Below are 14,687 nucleotides of genomic sequence, written 5' to 3' on the forward strand. Positions count from 1 at the left end.
TCCTCCAGCTACCTTTGTACAGTTATCTGTCTGACACCAACAGATCACCGGGCAGATAATATAGAAAGTACGGAGGTACCCAGCGTGTGATAAAGCGTTGTACTGATGCACCCAGACATGTTATAGTGAGGTTCTTGGTGATAAAGATATATCTTGATGCGTCATACGTGCAATAGTGAGGCACCTGCCAGGTTATATAGATAGTTGATACTCAGCATATTTTTGCCTTAGTCCACACGAAGCTCATCTAATGTGAGGCAAAATGTTATATCATATACTATTGATCAAAATAAAGTCTACATTCACTCGGACTGCGTATAAAAAGAAAAAGAGAAAATACACACATTTCATTTGAAATGCGTTTTTGGAAGCCCCCAAAATATATAAACTTATGTCGCTGACTGGGTGAACTACAATTGTTCCATTAGTGCATATTGACTGAGCTGATTATTAAAAGGTTCATATCTTTTGGACAGAACATTTGGTAATTGTAGTCATCTCAGTTATTGGTACATAGGAAATGTCCAAGGTGAAGGTCAGCTACATGTACCATCAATAATGCGTTTTTCCCCCGTTGGAATCGATAGCGGCCTGACATATCCTGCCACTGTCAGAGACGAGTATGCGAATCATATCCTGAGGAATGGTAGCCTGCAACTCAAAAGCCAACTGCTGCAACGTCTAGGGTTGTGGTTGACGTCAGCGTAGCCCTCTATCCAATTCATCCCACAGGTGCTCTATCGGGTTCAAATCCGGGGATCTAGAGGGCCAGAGGAGAACATCAACGTTGTGTAGATAGGCTCTTGTGATGCGTGCTGTAGGACGTGTGGTAGGAGAATTTCGTTGATGTATCGTTGAGCCGTAAGATTCCCCTGGATGTGGACCAAACCTGTCCTGTCATGATGAGAGATAGCCGCCCACATCATAACGCTACACCCCACCACACCTGTCCACTTCCTGTACGCAGTTTCAGGCGTAACGTTCTCTGCGACATCTGTAGGCCCGTGCTCTTTGATCCCCTTCACGAAGGAGAAATCTTGATTCGTCGCTTAACCAGACATCACTCCATCGCAGTTGAGGCCATACCCTGTGTTGACGACAGCAGTGCAGTCGTTGTTGACGATGTTGTCGACTCAATATGACGTGTCGAACAGGACGTCTTGCTCATAGACATGCTGCTCTTAAAATGTTTCGTACGGTCTAGTCGGAGATTCTGCGCAGTCCGGGTATTTGGGATGTGGTTGTGGTGGCTGTGGTCGTCCTTTCACGTAGGTGGCGCAGTCGGATGAAGCGATCTTGGGCGAGGGTGGCTACTCTTGGTCGTCCCGACCTTGGCCGATCACATGTTGACCCATGCCGTTAAAAAGAGATTCCATAGCCGTGTGATGGTGCTGGGCGCTACATTGAAAACCCTGGCTACAGCTGATCGGGAAGCAGCCTGTGACGTTGTTTCTTTGCACTGTTAGTCTTGACATGTTGTTGAACTGTCACTGTTCGATTGACGCAGATGCCAGGCAATCACAAATCCTGCACTTTAATGCCGTTTACAGTGCTGCATGCAGCTCCATGGCCCTTTTGTTGATGCACTGGGTGGTTTTCTTTTCGAATCGTACGCCTCTACGGTTTGTGTGTCATTGTTGTGATCATCTATGATCCGGGAAATTTGTCACTGACACTATAACACATTAAACCTCTTCATATATATCGTCTTTTCAGGACGCTGCCGTCAGCTTTAGCCCAGCTTTATCAGGATAAGCTATAAGTAATGAGCAAACTGTGGATGTGTTGGGGTCCGGGTCAACACGGAGAAGTGTTATCGTCGTGATGGCAGTAAGTCTGATAAGCTAAAATGTAAGTTCATGATGACAGATTGGTGGATGCAAGTGCTGCAGTAAATGACGAGTTATCTGCCTTGTTCTCTGCTTGTACTGACACATCTCCATCATGCACACTGTGACAATGATGGTATGAACATACTAGCACTGACTTATGTAGTGTTGTCAATGTCCAATGTTGTTCGACGACTTCATGTGTCACTATACTGTCGGAATGGATGACAAGAGCGTGAATCTCTATATGCTTGAAATACAGGTACGCCTGCTAGAGCACTTTGAGTTTCTCCCCACGTACGACACGTTGACACCCAGGGTGTTCTTTTATGAGGACTGCCACATTACATGGAAGTGAAATATTGAAACTGTTTGCCGACACAGTACATTGTCCCGAAATATTGGGGGTCCTGTTTTCCAATGGTAGCCTGGGCTATATCAATAATTTGCAGGCCATGACATATGGAAAATGACCTACCCTTTATTGTACACTTTCTCACATGACACTCAGTGGTTTACAATTTGTTATCACACCACATGCACAGTGAGCACATACACAATTGATCCTTGCTGTGTTAGATGCTTCCTCTCCAAAGACTGTTGTGCGTCTCACACACTATCAGACACAAACAGTTTCGCACAACTGACTAATGTTGGCGTCTCACACGCTATCTGACAGAGTTTCACACTACTGACCGCTGTTGTGCGTCTCACATACTATCACACACAAACAGTTTCACAAAACTGACCGCTGTTGTCCGTCTCACACACTATCACATACAAACAGTTTCACACTACTGACCGCTGTTGTGCGTCTCACACACTATCAGACACAAACAGTTTCACACTACTGACCACTGTTGTGCGTCTCACACACTATCACATACAAACAGTTTCACACAACTGACTAATGTTGCGCGTCTCACACACTATCACATACAAACAGTTTCACACTATTGACCGCTGTTGTGCGTCTCACACACTATCACATACAAACAGTTTCACACTACTGACCGCTGTTGTGCGTCTCACATACTATCACATACAAACAGTTTCACACTACTGACCGCTGTTGTGCGTCTCACACACTATCACATAGAAACAGTTTCACACTACTGACCGCTGTTGTGCGTCTCACATACTATCACATACAAACAGTTTCACACTACTGACCGCTGTTGTGCGTCTCACACACTATCACATACAAACAGTTTCACACTACTGACCGCTGTTGTGCGTCTCACATACTATCACATACAAACAGTTTCACACAACTGACTAATGTTGTGCGTCTCACACACTATCACATACAAACAGTTTCACACTATTGACCGCTGTTGTGCGTCTCACATACTATCACATACAAACAGTTTCACACTACTGACCGCTGTTGTGCGTCTCACATACTATCACATACAAACAGTTTCACACTACTGACCGCTGTTGTGCGTCTCACACACTATCACATACAAACAGTTTCACACTACTGACCGCTGTTGTGCGTCTCACACACTATCACATAGAAACAGTTTCACACTACTGACCGCTGTTGTGCGTCTCACATACTATCATATACAAACAGTTTCACACTACTGACCGCTGTTGTGCGTCTCACACACTATCACATACAAACAGTTTCACACTACTGACCGCTGTTGTGCGTCTCACATACTATCACATACAAACAGTTTCACACAACTGACTAATGTTGTGCGTCTCACACACTATCACATACAAACAGTTTCACACTACTAACCGCTGTTGTGCGTCTCACATACTATCACATACAAACAGTTTCACACTACTGACCACTGTTGTGTGTCTCAAACATTAACACACGCAAACAGTACCTTATTCACGCCACAGTTTTAAATGTAGTATCTTTGTTTTTTTACATGTAAAAAGAAAGGTCGTCGTAAATCAAACATGGTACTCATCGTGGCGAAACATGTGCCCTCTTCAAAGCAGAGAGATGGTACTCCGAACATAGAAGTGACATCACACAATCGAGACATAGTGGAAAGAAACGAGGCTGCCCACGAGAACTATGGCCATTAAACGTAATGCTGGAGACAACATTGTTACAACAAATATTAAAGCTATCCAGTCCACAAACATATCAACAGTTGCTAAACGGGACATACATGGATGTTATGATGACTCATCCATTTTCAATGATTTGGTTGGTTGGTTTGTTGTTTTTACGCCGCACTCAGCAATATTTCAGCTATATGACGGCGGTCTGTAAATAATCGAGTCTGGACCAGACAATCCAGTGATTAATGTCATGAGCATCGATCCACGCAATTGGTATCGATGACATGCATCAACCAGGTCAGCGAGCCTGACCACCCGATCCCGTAAGTCGTCTTTTACGACAAGCATAGTCCCCTTTACGGCAAGCATGGGTTGCTGAAGACCTATTCTACCCCGGAATCTTCACGAGTTTCAATGATTATACATACTATTGCCTGAACGCTTTGAAAACTTCAATTGCAGTATGACCCTCTGATGGTATCATGTCTGTCATCCAAAGCCCATCAGCCTTAGAAGAAGCAAACTATCACTGTATCATCAGCATAGAGCAAAGCGAAATACTTCTCGTGGATACATGAGGTCATCGTTGAGTACAATCCCAGCACAGTTATTGAAAGTGAACTATTGCTCACGGTCATTTACATCGTGAGAATAGTAGGGGCGTATTACACCTTGAAATTGAATAAGTAACTGTGGTGGGACTGTACCCACCAATGACCACATGTATCTACGTGAAGTGGTAGGCTTTGCTCTTTGCTGATGAAACAGTGATATATTGCTTCTTCTAAGGATGATGGGCTTTGAATGAAAGACATGATACCATCAGAGGGTCATCAGACATGATTCAATACTGTTGTACATAGATTGAATAATTCTGAAACATTTACCTGTAATTTCATATTTAATGAACTCATTCCATAAATCAGTTCTCCATACACTATCAAACACCTTTTCAAAGTCATGGCATTTTAATTTCCTATAGAAATTGCTTATAACGTGAGATGCTTGCGTTTAATTGATACAGTGTTGAGTGTTTTGTGAATGTGAATATTTTTTTATTCTAAAGCTTGCTATTAAATTAGTACTTAGTACAAAATAAAATTGTAAATAATCCATCGTGTAGTACAGTCGCAGCCCATCACTCATGCAGTGTGTAATTAGTCAGACTTCAGTTAATAAGTATTGATTCGCCACATAAACATAAATGATGTGTTTGATATTCTTCAAGTTAATGGAACTAATAACCCAAAGTTGATTTGTCAATAATCCATCGGGTAGTGCAGTCGCAGCCCATCACTGCGATGATGTGCAATTAGTCAGACTTCAGTTAATAAGTATTGATTCGCCACATAAATGATGTGTTCAATATTCTATGGCCAGGTAACTAATAATCCAAAGTAAAATATAAGTAATGCATCGTTTCAATTCAAGTAGATTGATATTTGAGAAGAATATTTGTAAGGTAAGACAACTGAGACAATGGTCGTTGTCAAAGGATCCAATCGTCCTGCCCTGATGATTGTGATAATGATCCAAGTCGGGACATTCAGAACCCACCAGGAGACGAGTGAAGGATGCTGCTGTCTGCTCGGGAGATGATATTCATCGTGTGTTGTATCTGGGTCCAAGGTATGTAGAATATTTGGTTCATGATTCAGTTTGGGAGTGTTGACCATAACGTATACGTAATATATATATGTGTCGTACAATTAAACTGACTGTTGTACAAAATCTTACCCAAGCCAATTACGACTCCCAGGAGGAAACGATTAAATATGTGTGCTTGTGAGTGAAGGAAAGGAAGGAAGAAATATGCCCAAGTGGATAACTTATAATATGCTTACAAACTACACTGTCAGTTTGAGGACAACTTATTTTGAGATAACATGAACATACAAACAACTTCGTTACAAGTCAGTGTGTTCACCTCAAAAAGATTTGGTTGGTTGGTTTGTTGTTTTACGCCGCACTCAGCAATATTCCAGCTATATGACGGCGGTCTGTAAATAATCGAGTCTGGACCAGACAGTCCAGTGACTGATATCATGAGCATCGATCCACGCATTTTGGATCGATGACATGCTTCAACCAAGTCAGCGAGCCTGACCACCCGATCCCGTTAGTCGCCTCTTACGACAAGCTTTGTTGCCTTTTACGGCAAGAATGGGCTGCTGAAGATCTATTCTATCCCGGATCGTCACGGGTAACCTCAAAAAGATTTTTTTTAGTTCAAAATAGTCCTTGATGTCAGTAATTTCATTACGGCACCAGACTCATGGTCGTGAATAGTGGCGACTACCTACAACATTAAGTTGGCACGCTATGAAATATTGTCAAGAACAGTGTTAAACCAAGCTGTCACACTCTCTGTTATCATCAGCGTTGTCATGTGTCCTTCATAGGGATATTCTCCAAAAGGACTCCTGTCCCATGCTCAAAATACTACTGATTATCTCTGCTACCCCATACACGTCTAGTATTTTTATTTATGCACAGGCAAAGATGTATTTACAGAGAAACGTTTCAATGAGAGTTTACATGATAAGTCAGTGCAACATGAGGACGATTCACAATGGTCACACTGGACCTTACCTTCCTTTTGGACAGTGTTCCAATTGTGAAGTAAACATGTCCTTAATGAAATCAGATATCACGTTCAGTCTGAATATCTCCGCATGAAAGGTGACTAAGCTAGATGTATTTTCATTGTATTGCAACTCCAGTGGAAATTCATAAAAAATAACAATTATTCCTTCAGATCGGCTTCATGTCAAGGCAGATAATATCATGTTACAAAAACCAAGGCGCCTCAGTTCTACTTACAAATGGAAATCTGATGGCAAAGATTATTATTACCACTCCTACTATGCCAATGATGGCAGCAAGATCAGATGGCCAGCCAGAAGTGGTTTTCAGGCAGGCCCCTACTGGCAGGGAGACTTGCAAGGGTTCTACACAGTACATAACATCACAGTCACCAGCGACGACCATACTACATTTGGTGAGCCGATATATGTATCAAAATTAATATAATACCAACCCCTATATGAAATGATCATGTCCAGTGTTAACAATCTTTCAAGAATCACATTTACTGGGGACATAATGTTTCAGAAAACTATTTATTTCTAAAATCCGAATAATGTACGCGGCAATTCCACATCAGGCGACCGATTTACGTTGCATGCGTTAAAAAAAACATCTGCTCAAAAGAGTCATTGCATATATTACTTATTATACATAGATAATTCCAGTATGTTTATGAACAGAAAATTTATCTTGTCTTGGGATTGAACAGCTTACAATGAGCATGTGAAGTGATAATGTATTTATTTGATCAACCAACTGTTGAGTTGTACGTAGTATATATCGTTTCAATTTCGCAGCTTCAGACATCAGAGATGCGTACATTGGTGTGTCGTCAGTTGACATCAAGTGCCCGGATGACGACGTGACCTGGTGTGGTCAATGGCCGGCAGATACATTACCTCGAGAAACCTTGACCTTCAGCTGTTCCCACGTGCAGCCTGTGAGATTCGTGAGGGTCTGGAGAAACATCACAGGCTACCTGACTGTCCAGGAGGTCGAGGTTGAGGGCACTCCGAGAAGAACAAGGGGTAACTATTGGATCGTGTATCATGCTATACCTAGAGATTACATACATATACATAATATGTGTTTATGCCAGCTTGATTATACGTGCCTTACTCGACCACCAATCCTCCCAAACACCCTCCCATGATATATAATCCATTATACACCCCGGGAAGGACAATGGGTAACTGTTAGATCTTGACTGATGTCATGGCTATAGATAACATCACGGCAGAAAGCCCAAGTGGTGCTGGATTACATAAATAGCAATATTTGTCTGTGACTTTCAAGCACAATCATAACGTTCCGCACTGGACCACGTGCCTTCCCACCCTCCATCTCAGTATAAACACAAATATATCATATACTATGAATATTCCTACTCATTCACTCGCTCACAAACTAACAGGCGCACTTCTACAGTTATTGCACACAACCTAGATGTGTATTTGTCTTCCGCTATATCTGAGGATCTGTCACAATAGCACTGCAGTGTGTTGTAAATGAATGCTCCTAACACATCTCAATGCTCCTATTCAACTCATTCAGTGAGCCACTGCTTATAGATTTTGCAAAATTCTGTATTTTAGCCGCCAAGTACAACAAGAGTCTTAACAAGAAGCTGTACACACCGCTGACGTCAGTGTATGCCATATCAGCCAGTGACTGTGGTATCAAGTGTTACAAGACCCAGCCTTGCCTCGGTTTCAGCTACAATCCATCTGCTGATCCATCCTGTCTCCTTGCGACATCAACAAAATCGACAACAGCCACCGACTGGGTTACGTACTCCATCACTGACTGCTCCAACCACATCACTTGTGACCTGACTGATCAGTTCAAATAATTACCCTTCATTACTCGATTTCTAGTTCTACTACCCGTGCCAGCTTTTGAAATACAATCAAACATGCTATTACCAGCAACCACCGCCGAACGACTCTTGTTCCGAAGCTGTGTAATCAAGGTTACAACATGCAAGGCCTTCGAAATCTTGTACAATGTTTTATGGTAGACATGCAGAGGACATTTAAGAATTAACTTTGTATAAATTCATTCGATTATGAACCGTTATAGAGTGAGGGCCAAACTGTATGAACGACGGAGCCTGCTAGACACAAAGTGAAAATCAATTGTTATAATTCTTCAACACAATTTCTTACCTCAAAGGATGTAGACCGAGATTTATACACTATTTTATTTAGTACGTGTGACTTCATGTTTACACTGACAGCCATACAACAATCGGCTGTATCGCCGAATAAATAAGTTCCTAAAAACGAGAGATGATATGAGCGTATGTATGCACAACTTGCCCTTCAGAAAAATCTTACGCAACACCTGTATTCAAATAATATACTCATAAGATGAGAAATGACTTAAGAACCACCCTAGTAAGTTACTCACAATGACAGCGTTAGTCATAATTCATTTACATCAAGTGCAAGACGTCAAAATGGCCGACACGATAAACGTGACGGGAGATTTCCGAAGTTGTTGATGAACGTGGGGCAGTTACATGTTTTAGTCATCATTGATCAGTTGGCCGATTACTGAAAGGTGATTAAAGGTGTGTCAAAAAGGCACTCAAGGTTATTTCATAGATTGCTGTAGAATGTCACTGTCAGCCTAGACACGGATCAAGTCGATACTACAATAGTTTTGATGTGCATTTCTTCGTTTTGTTCATTAGGATGGGTCATATCAAGGATATGCATGAACGATCGTAAAACTCTCTGACGTTACTCAGTGTTTACTGAAACGTCACATTGTGTCGTTCATACACGTATGAACCTCAATTTTGCGGTCCTGTGACCCAACTCTCGTCCAGTGGAAATGCCGTTTATCGTGTTAACTTCAAATTAAAAATATTTCCAAATTAAACGCATCAATTGATTCAATATGATTCAATTCCTTATTTTGACTTGAACCTTATGTCCCGTTCTTTTTCACGTGAAAATTGACTTGTCGTTGACTTGAATGTGCTTTTGGCAGAGATTTTGTTGCTTTTAATGTTATTGTAATGGAATGTTGATGTACCTTTGGCATTAATACACAAAATAACATCCTTTAAAAAAATCCTGGCATTGACTTTTACTGATAAGTGAGGTGAAACGGAGCAAACCGTCACATTCAAAATTTGTGCGTGTCGTGTGCGTGCGTGCGTGCGTGCGCGCGTGTGTGTGTGTGTGTGTGTGTACCCTTCACATGAGATCAACCTCGATGTCTCTTCACGTGTGACCAACCTCGATGTCTCTTCACGTGTGACCAACCTCGTTGAATCGTTACGTGAGATCAACCTCGATGTATCTTCACGTGTGATCAACATCGATGTATCTTCATGTGAGACCAACCTCGATGTATTTTCACGTGTGACCAAACTCGATGCATCTTCACGTGAGACCAACCTCGATGTATCTTCACGTGTGACCAACATCGATGTATCTTCACGTGTGACCAACATCGATGTATCTTTGATGTATCTTCACGTGTGACTAACCTCGATGTATCTTCACGTGTGACCAACATCGATGTATCTTCGATGTATCTTCACGTGTGACCAACTTCGATGTATCTTCACGTGTGACCAACCTCGATGTATCTTCACGTGTGACCAACCTTGATATATCTTCACGTGTGACCAACCTTGATGTATCTTCACGTTTGACCAACCTCGATGTATCTTCACGTGTGACCAACCTCGATGTATCTTCGATGTATCTTCACGTGTGACTAACCTCGATGTATCTTCACGTGTGACCAACATCGATGTATCTTCGATGTATCTTCACGTGTGACCAACCTCGATGTTTCTTCACGTGTGACCAACCTCGATGTATCTTCGATGTATCTTCACGTGTGACCAACCTCGATGTATCTTCACGTGTGACCAACCTCGATGTATCTTCACGTGTGACCAACCTCGATGTATCTTCACGTGTGACCAACCTCGATGTCTCTTCACGTGTGACCAACCTCGTTGAATCGTTACCTGAGATCAACCTCGATGTATCTTCACGTGTGACCAACCTTGATATATCTTCACGTGTGACCAACCTTGATGTATCTTCACGTGTGACCAACCTCGATGTATCTTCACGTCTGACCAACCTCGATGTATCTTCACGTGTGACCAACCTCGTTGAATCGTTACGTGAGATCAACCTCGATGTATCTTCACGTGTGACTAACCTCGATGTATCTTCACGTGTGACCAACCTCGATGTATCTTCACGTGTGACCAACCTCGATGTATCTTCGATGTATCTTCACGTGAGACCAACCTCGATGTATCTTCACGTGTGACCAACCTCGATGTATCTTCACGTGTGACAAACCTCGATGTATCTTCACGTGTGACCAACCTCGATGTATCTTCGATGTATCTTCACCTGTGACCAACCTCGATGTATCTTCACGTGTGACCAACATCGATGTATCTTCACGTGTGACAAACCTCGATGTATCTTCGATGTATCTTCACGTGTGACTAACCTCGATGTATCTTCACGTGTGACCAACATCGATGTATCTTCGATGTATCTTCACGTGTGACCAACCTCGATGTATCTTCACGTGACCAACCTCGATGTATCTTCACGTGTGACCAACCTCGATGTATCTTCGATGTATCTTCACCTGTGACCAACCTCGATGTATCTTCACGTGTGACCAACCTCGATGTATCTTCACGTGTGACCAACCTCGATGTATCGTTACGTGAGATAAACCTCATTGTATCTTCACGTGTGACCAACCTCGTTGATTCGTTACCTGAGATCAACCTCGATGTATCTTCACGTGTGACCAACCTCGTTAAACGTTACATGAGATCAACCTCGATGTATCTTTACGTGTGACCAACCTCGTTGAATCGTTACATGAGATCAACCTAGTAGATCACCTTCATTTTCCTTAATGATAGAAATATGTCAACGGCTTGAACCTGAACCAACAAACTCCGCACAAAAGGTTGACGAATGTCGTTTTCTGCCACGGTGGCATGAAGGAGATTTATTTCTAACAAAATATTAATTTAATGAGCACCAATAGTTTATCCGTTTATATATGGGGAAATAGGTGTTTTGTGATTTTTCATCCGTTTATTTTCAGGGAAATATGTATTTTATGAGGTGTATTTTATGCATTTCTATGCATTGCAGGTACGTGTGATTTGGTAGATTTTCATTCGACGAAACAGATAGAATGATAATGACTCTTATCGTGACCAGGGTTGTGTTTGCCTCATAAAGATCCATCAATTTGGACAAGAAATATTTCAGTGGTTGATTTGCTCGAGACATAGGAATTGTAAGCTTGCCCTTGGACATGCATTTCATTACCCGAGTCGCCAGATCGCGAGATGCAGGTACACAAGACAACGGAACACATGATGCAGTCGTTCCCACAGCAGAACGTTCTTGAATATCTTTTAAATAACATTGATCAAAATGTGGTTTTAACATATAAGGTGTTATGGTTCATTGAATTTTGAGATAAACCTTGTGTAGTTTGAAATTGAGATCGTCCTTCTGTCGTTTCACACTTCCTATTTTATCCAATCTACAAATCTGGGGTATATTCCTCTGTGGGAACCAGGGATGGAGAAATAGTGACATAAAATACTGAATACATTTACTTCTCGGCAAACTTTATTAAAGAACAGTAGTTTAGATATTTAGTAATTCTACTCCTGTATCAAATAACCCCCAGTAACAGTAATACAAATTCAAAATGGACGAACATTGACGTGGCTGGACCTACTAAAGTCAATGGCTGCAAAAGCAGTTTTTGACAGTCTTCGTGCTATTGTCAAATCACATGAAGCTAGACGACAACCCCGATCTATAAAGCTCTTCAACAGTAACTTGTGGACATCCTGGGAATGCGCCCGCTGGTAAAACGAAAATTGCAAATGGAATCTCCCTGAAGTGTGAAAAGGGCATTTTTTAAGCATGTGCGTGCATGTGCATGATGTTACGGCATTGAGTGAGGGAGTGAGTGCGTTAGGCTTAACGCCGCTTTTAACAGTATTCCACTTATATCGAGGCGTGTCAGCTTAAAGTGGGAGGACAGTCCGAAGTGATGCAGGTCGTTTACCACTTCGGTGAAACCCACGAGCACAGGTTTGGTGCTGACAAACCTAGAAACATAATCGGGGCGAACCGGGATTCGAACCCACAATCACCCAAGGGACGCAACTCTGCACAGCGAATCGCGGCGCCTTCGACCACTCGGCCACCCGTGCCTCCTACGGCATTGGACATCAGCAAGTAAAAAGCATGTGGCTGTTATGGCTCTGACACAGTGGTTTGTGGTTGATTTGCTTAATTTTGCGTATTCCATTCTCATTATAATCAAATCTTAGTTCTTGCTTGTCCCCCGCCGTGATATTGCTGGAATTTTGCTAAAAGCAGCGTAAAAACCATACTCACTCACTCACTCACTTGTTCTTGCTAATGCTAAACAAAGACCTGATGACATCCGATCAATCAGAGCATCGCCTATCAGAGCGGAAAAGTAACAGTTGTAATGTGCTTTCTGATCATGCAACCTTGAAGTGGTTAACTCAGGGCTATTCCGTACGATAGTTGCAGGCTATATATCACCATGTAAGTGATTATCAGAGTAAAGTTATGTAAGCTGGTTGATTTGAGTGGATAGGCGTGCATGCTTTGCTACACATGTACATGTAACTTTCATGCATTTGGGCAATCTTTATCTTAATTCTGAAGAAACGTTGACCAGGTTGGACTGTGAGTGATGTCCCTAGCTTTTGTGGCTTGAGAGTTATATTTTTATTGATTATATTGTTTGGGCGTATTATGTCATATTGAGTCATTTGTGAACATATAAAGTATGGCGTTTTATATTTTGAAGGTATGTAATTGTGTATATATTATGAATTTGTCAGTCTATTCGTCAGTAAGTAAGACATATGAACTTCGTTTCGGCGCCAATGTAGTACGTCCTGTCAAATGGTATGTAAACATCACTTTATAAGTGTACACTACGACATGTAGTTTCATGTTCCTATACATGTGATTCTGGGCTTGCAAAGTCTACCTGCAGTTAGTTTGGGTCAGTACAGTTGACAAGGTCTTTTTAGCAAAGTTTGACTCATTGGTATGTAATAATATCGTCATTGGAGTTGGTTGAAGCTAGATATTATACTCTCTGCATGTTGAAAAACTTTGTCTTTTTAATAAAATAACATCAGCTAACCGGATGTAAGTTACTCCATTGTGTATGTAAAGACATTCTAGTTTGGTACATATGGGTACTTGAATGGTATCAGACATCAGTAATGTTTCTTTGGTTGTGTCGTGTCAGAAAACCGGGACCGGCACGGGACTCCTAACAAGACGTGCGGACGTAGCTCGCTGCCAAGGCACGGGGGATGGTTACCTTTTGAGAGAGCCGGCAATGTGACAAAGTGTCATGTGAGACACGTGTCATATAGAGGTGAGCTGTTGTTCGAGGCACGTGAACATGTGTATACACGTGAACTGTACATGTGCTGAGGCTACATGCAGCTACAAGCGAACTTCAGTTCCGTATGTATATATTTGCATTGATATATTTGCATTGTGCTTGAATGCTGTCATATTATGTTTATTATGTATGCTTTTTATCAGATAATGTAACAGATTATCAATGGGGAAGAAGGAGTACGATAGTGGATGAGTGAGATGGTTGAGAATTATTGAAGCAGTATGAGCTAGTTGTGTGGACATCTTGTGATTCCCTTTCTCCCCAAAATAAAACACAAGTATTCTCCATGACCTTACAGAACTGGTGTCACTTTTGCAGTGTGAAAACATGGACAAGACAAATGCAACCGCAAAAACTGTAGGAACATTGACGGAAAAGGTAACCATACAGAGTTGGGGCAACCTTAACATTATATTCCCCGATGGCCTACAGTTCGGATTTCGGAAGAGAACTGGCGCTCCAGTTTGCAGCCGTTACCCTGCAAGAATGTATGGCGTATTTCAGACAATTACAACCTGTATTTTACCGTATTTGGGCGTTTGATAAGATTTGGCACATCGACTGCTGAAACAGCTATTCACACTTAGAATAAAATATATTTATACAACAGCAATGTCTTACAGTACTTTTCAAGGTCATCAATCAGATCATTTTGAAATACATGGCTGTCGCACAATCTGACGATCCTGACGTCAGGTGGTGACCCTTGGTCTTCCACTACGTGGTCGGTCA

General features: G+C 41.9%; 1 protein-coding gene across 1 annotated transcript; it reads left to right on the plus strand.

Moving 5' to 3' along the window:
- Positions 1-5,269: 5,269 nt before the first annotated feature.
- LOC124122985 lies at positions 5,270-9,405 on the plus strand. Its single transcript, XM_046486208.2, has 4 exons — positions 5,270-5,495; positions 6,625-6,867; positions 7,253-7,483; positions 8,051-9,405. Exons 1-4 carry the CDS (start codon positions 5,441-5,443, stop codon positions 8,305-8,307), a joined length of 786 nt encoding a protein of 261 aa, XP_046342164.2. The 5' UTR covers positions 5,270-5,440; the 3' UTR covers positions 8,308-9,405.
- The last annotated feature ends 5,282 nt before the right edge of the window (positions 9,406-14,687 follow it).

The sequence above is a fragment of the Haliotis rufescens genome, unplaced genomic scaffold, assembly GCF_023055435.1.
Source record: "Haliotis rufescens isolate VD_foot unplaced genomic scaffold, xgHalRufe1.0.p SCAF_9, whole genome shotgun sequence".
NCBI lineage: Eukaryota > Metazoa > Mollusca > Gastropoda > Lepetellida > Haliotidae > Haliotis > Haliotis rufescens.

Excerpts from the sequence above, each read along its gene's own strand:
- LOC124122985 (XM_046486208.2), top strand. The coding sequence starts at position 5,441 with ATGCTGCTGTCTGCTCGGGAGATGATATTCATCGTGTGTTGTATCTGG. Across the intron at positions 5,496-6,624 it reads GTGTTGTATCTGGGTCCAAG|ATCGGCTTCATGTCAAGGCA; the intron begins GTATGTAGAATA and ends TTATTCCTTCAG. Across the intron at positions 6,868-7,252 it reads CGACGACCATACTACATTTG|CTTCAGACATCAGAGATGCG; the intron begins GTGAGCCGATAT and ends TCAATTTCGCAG.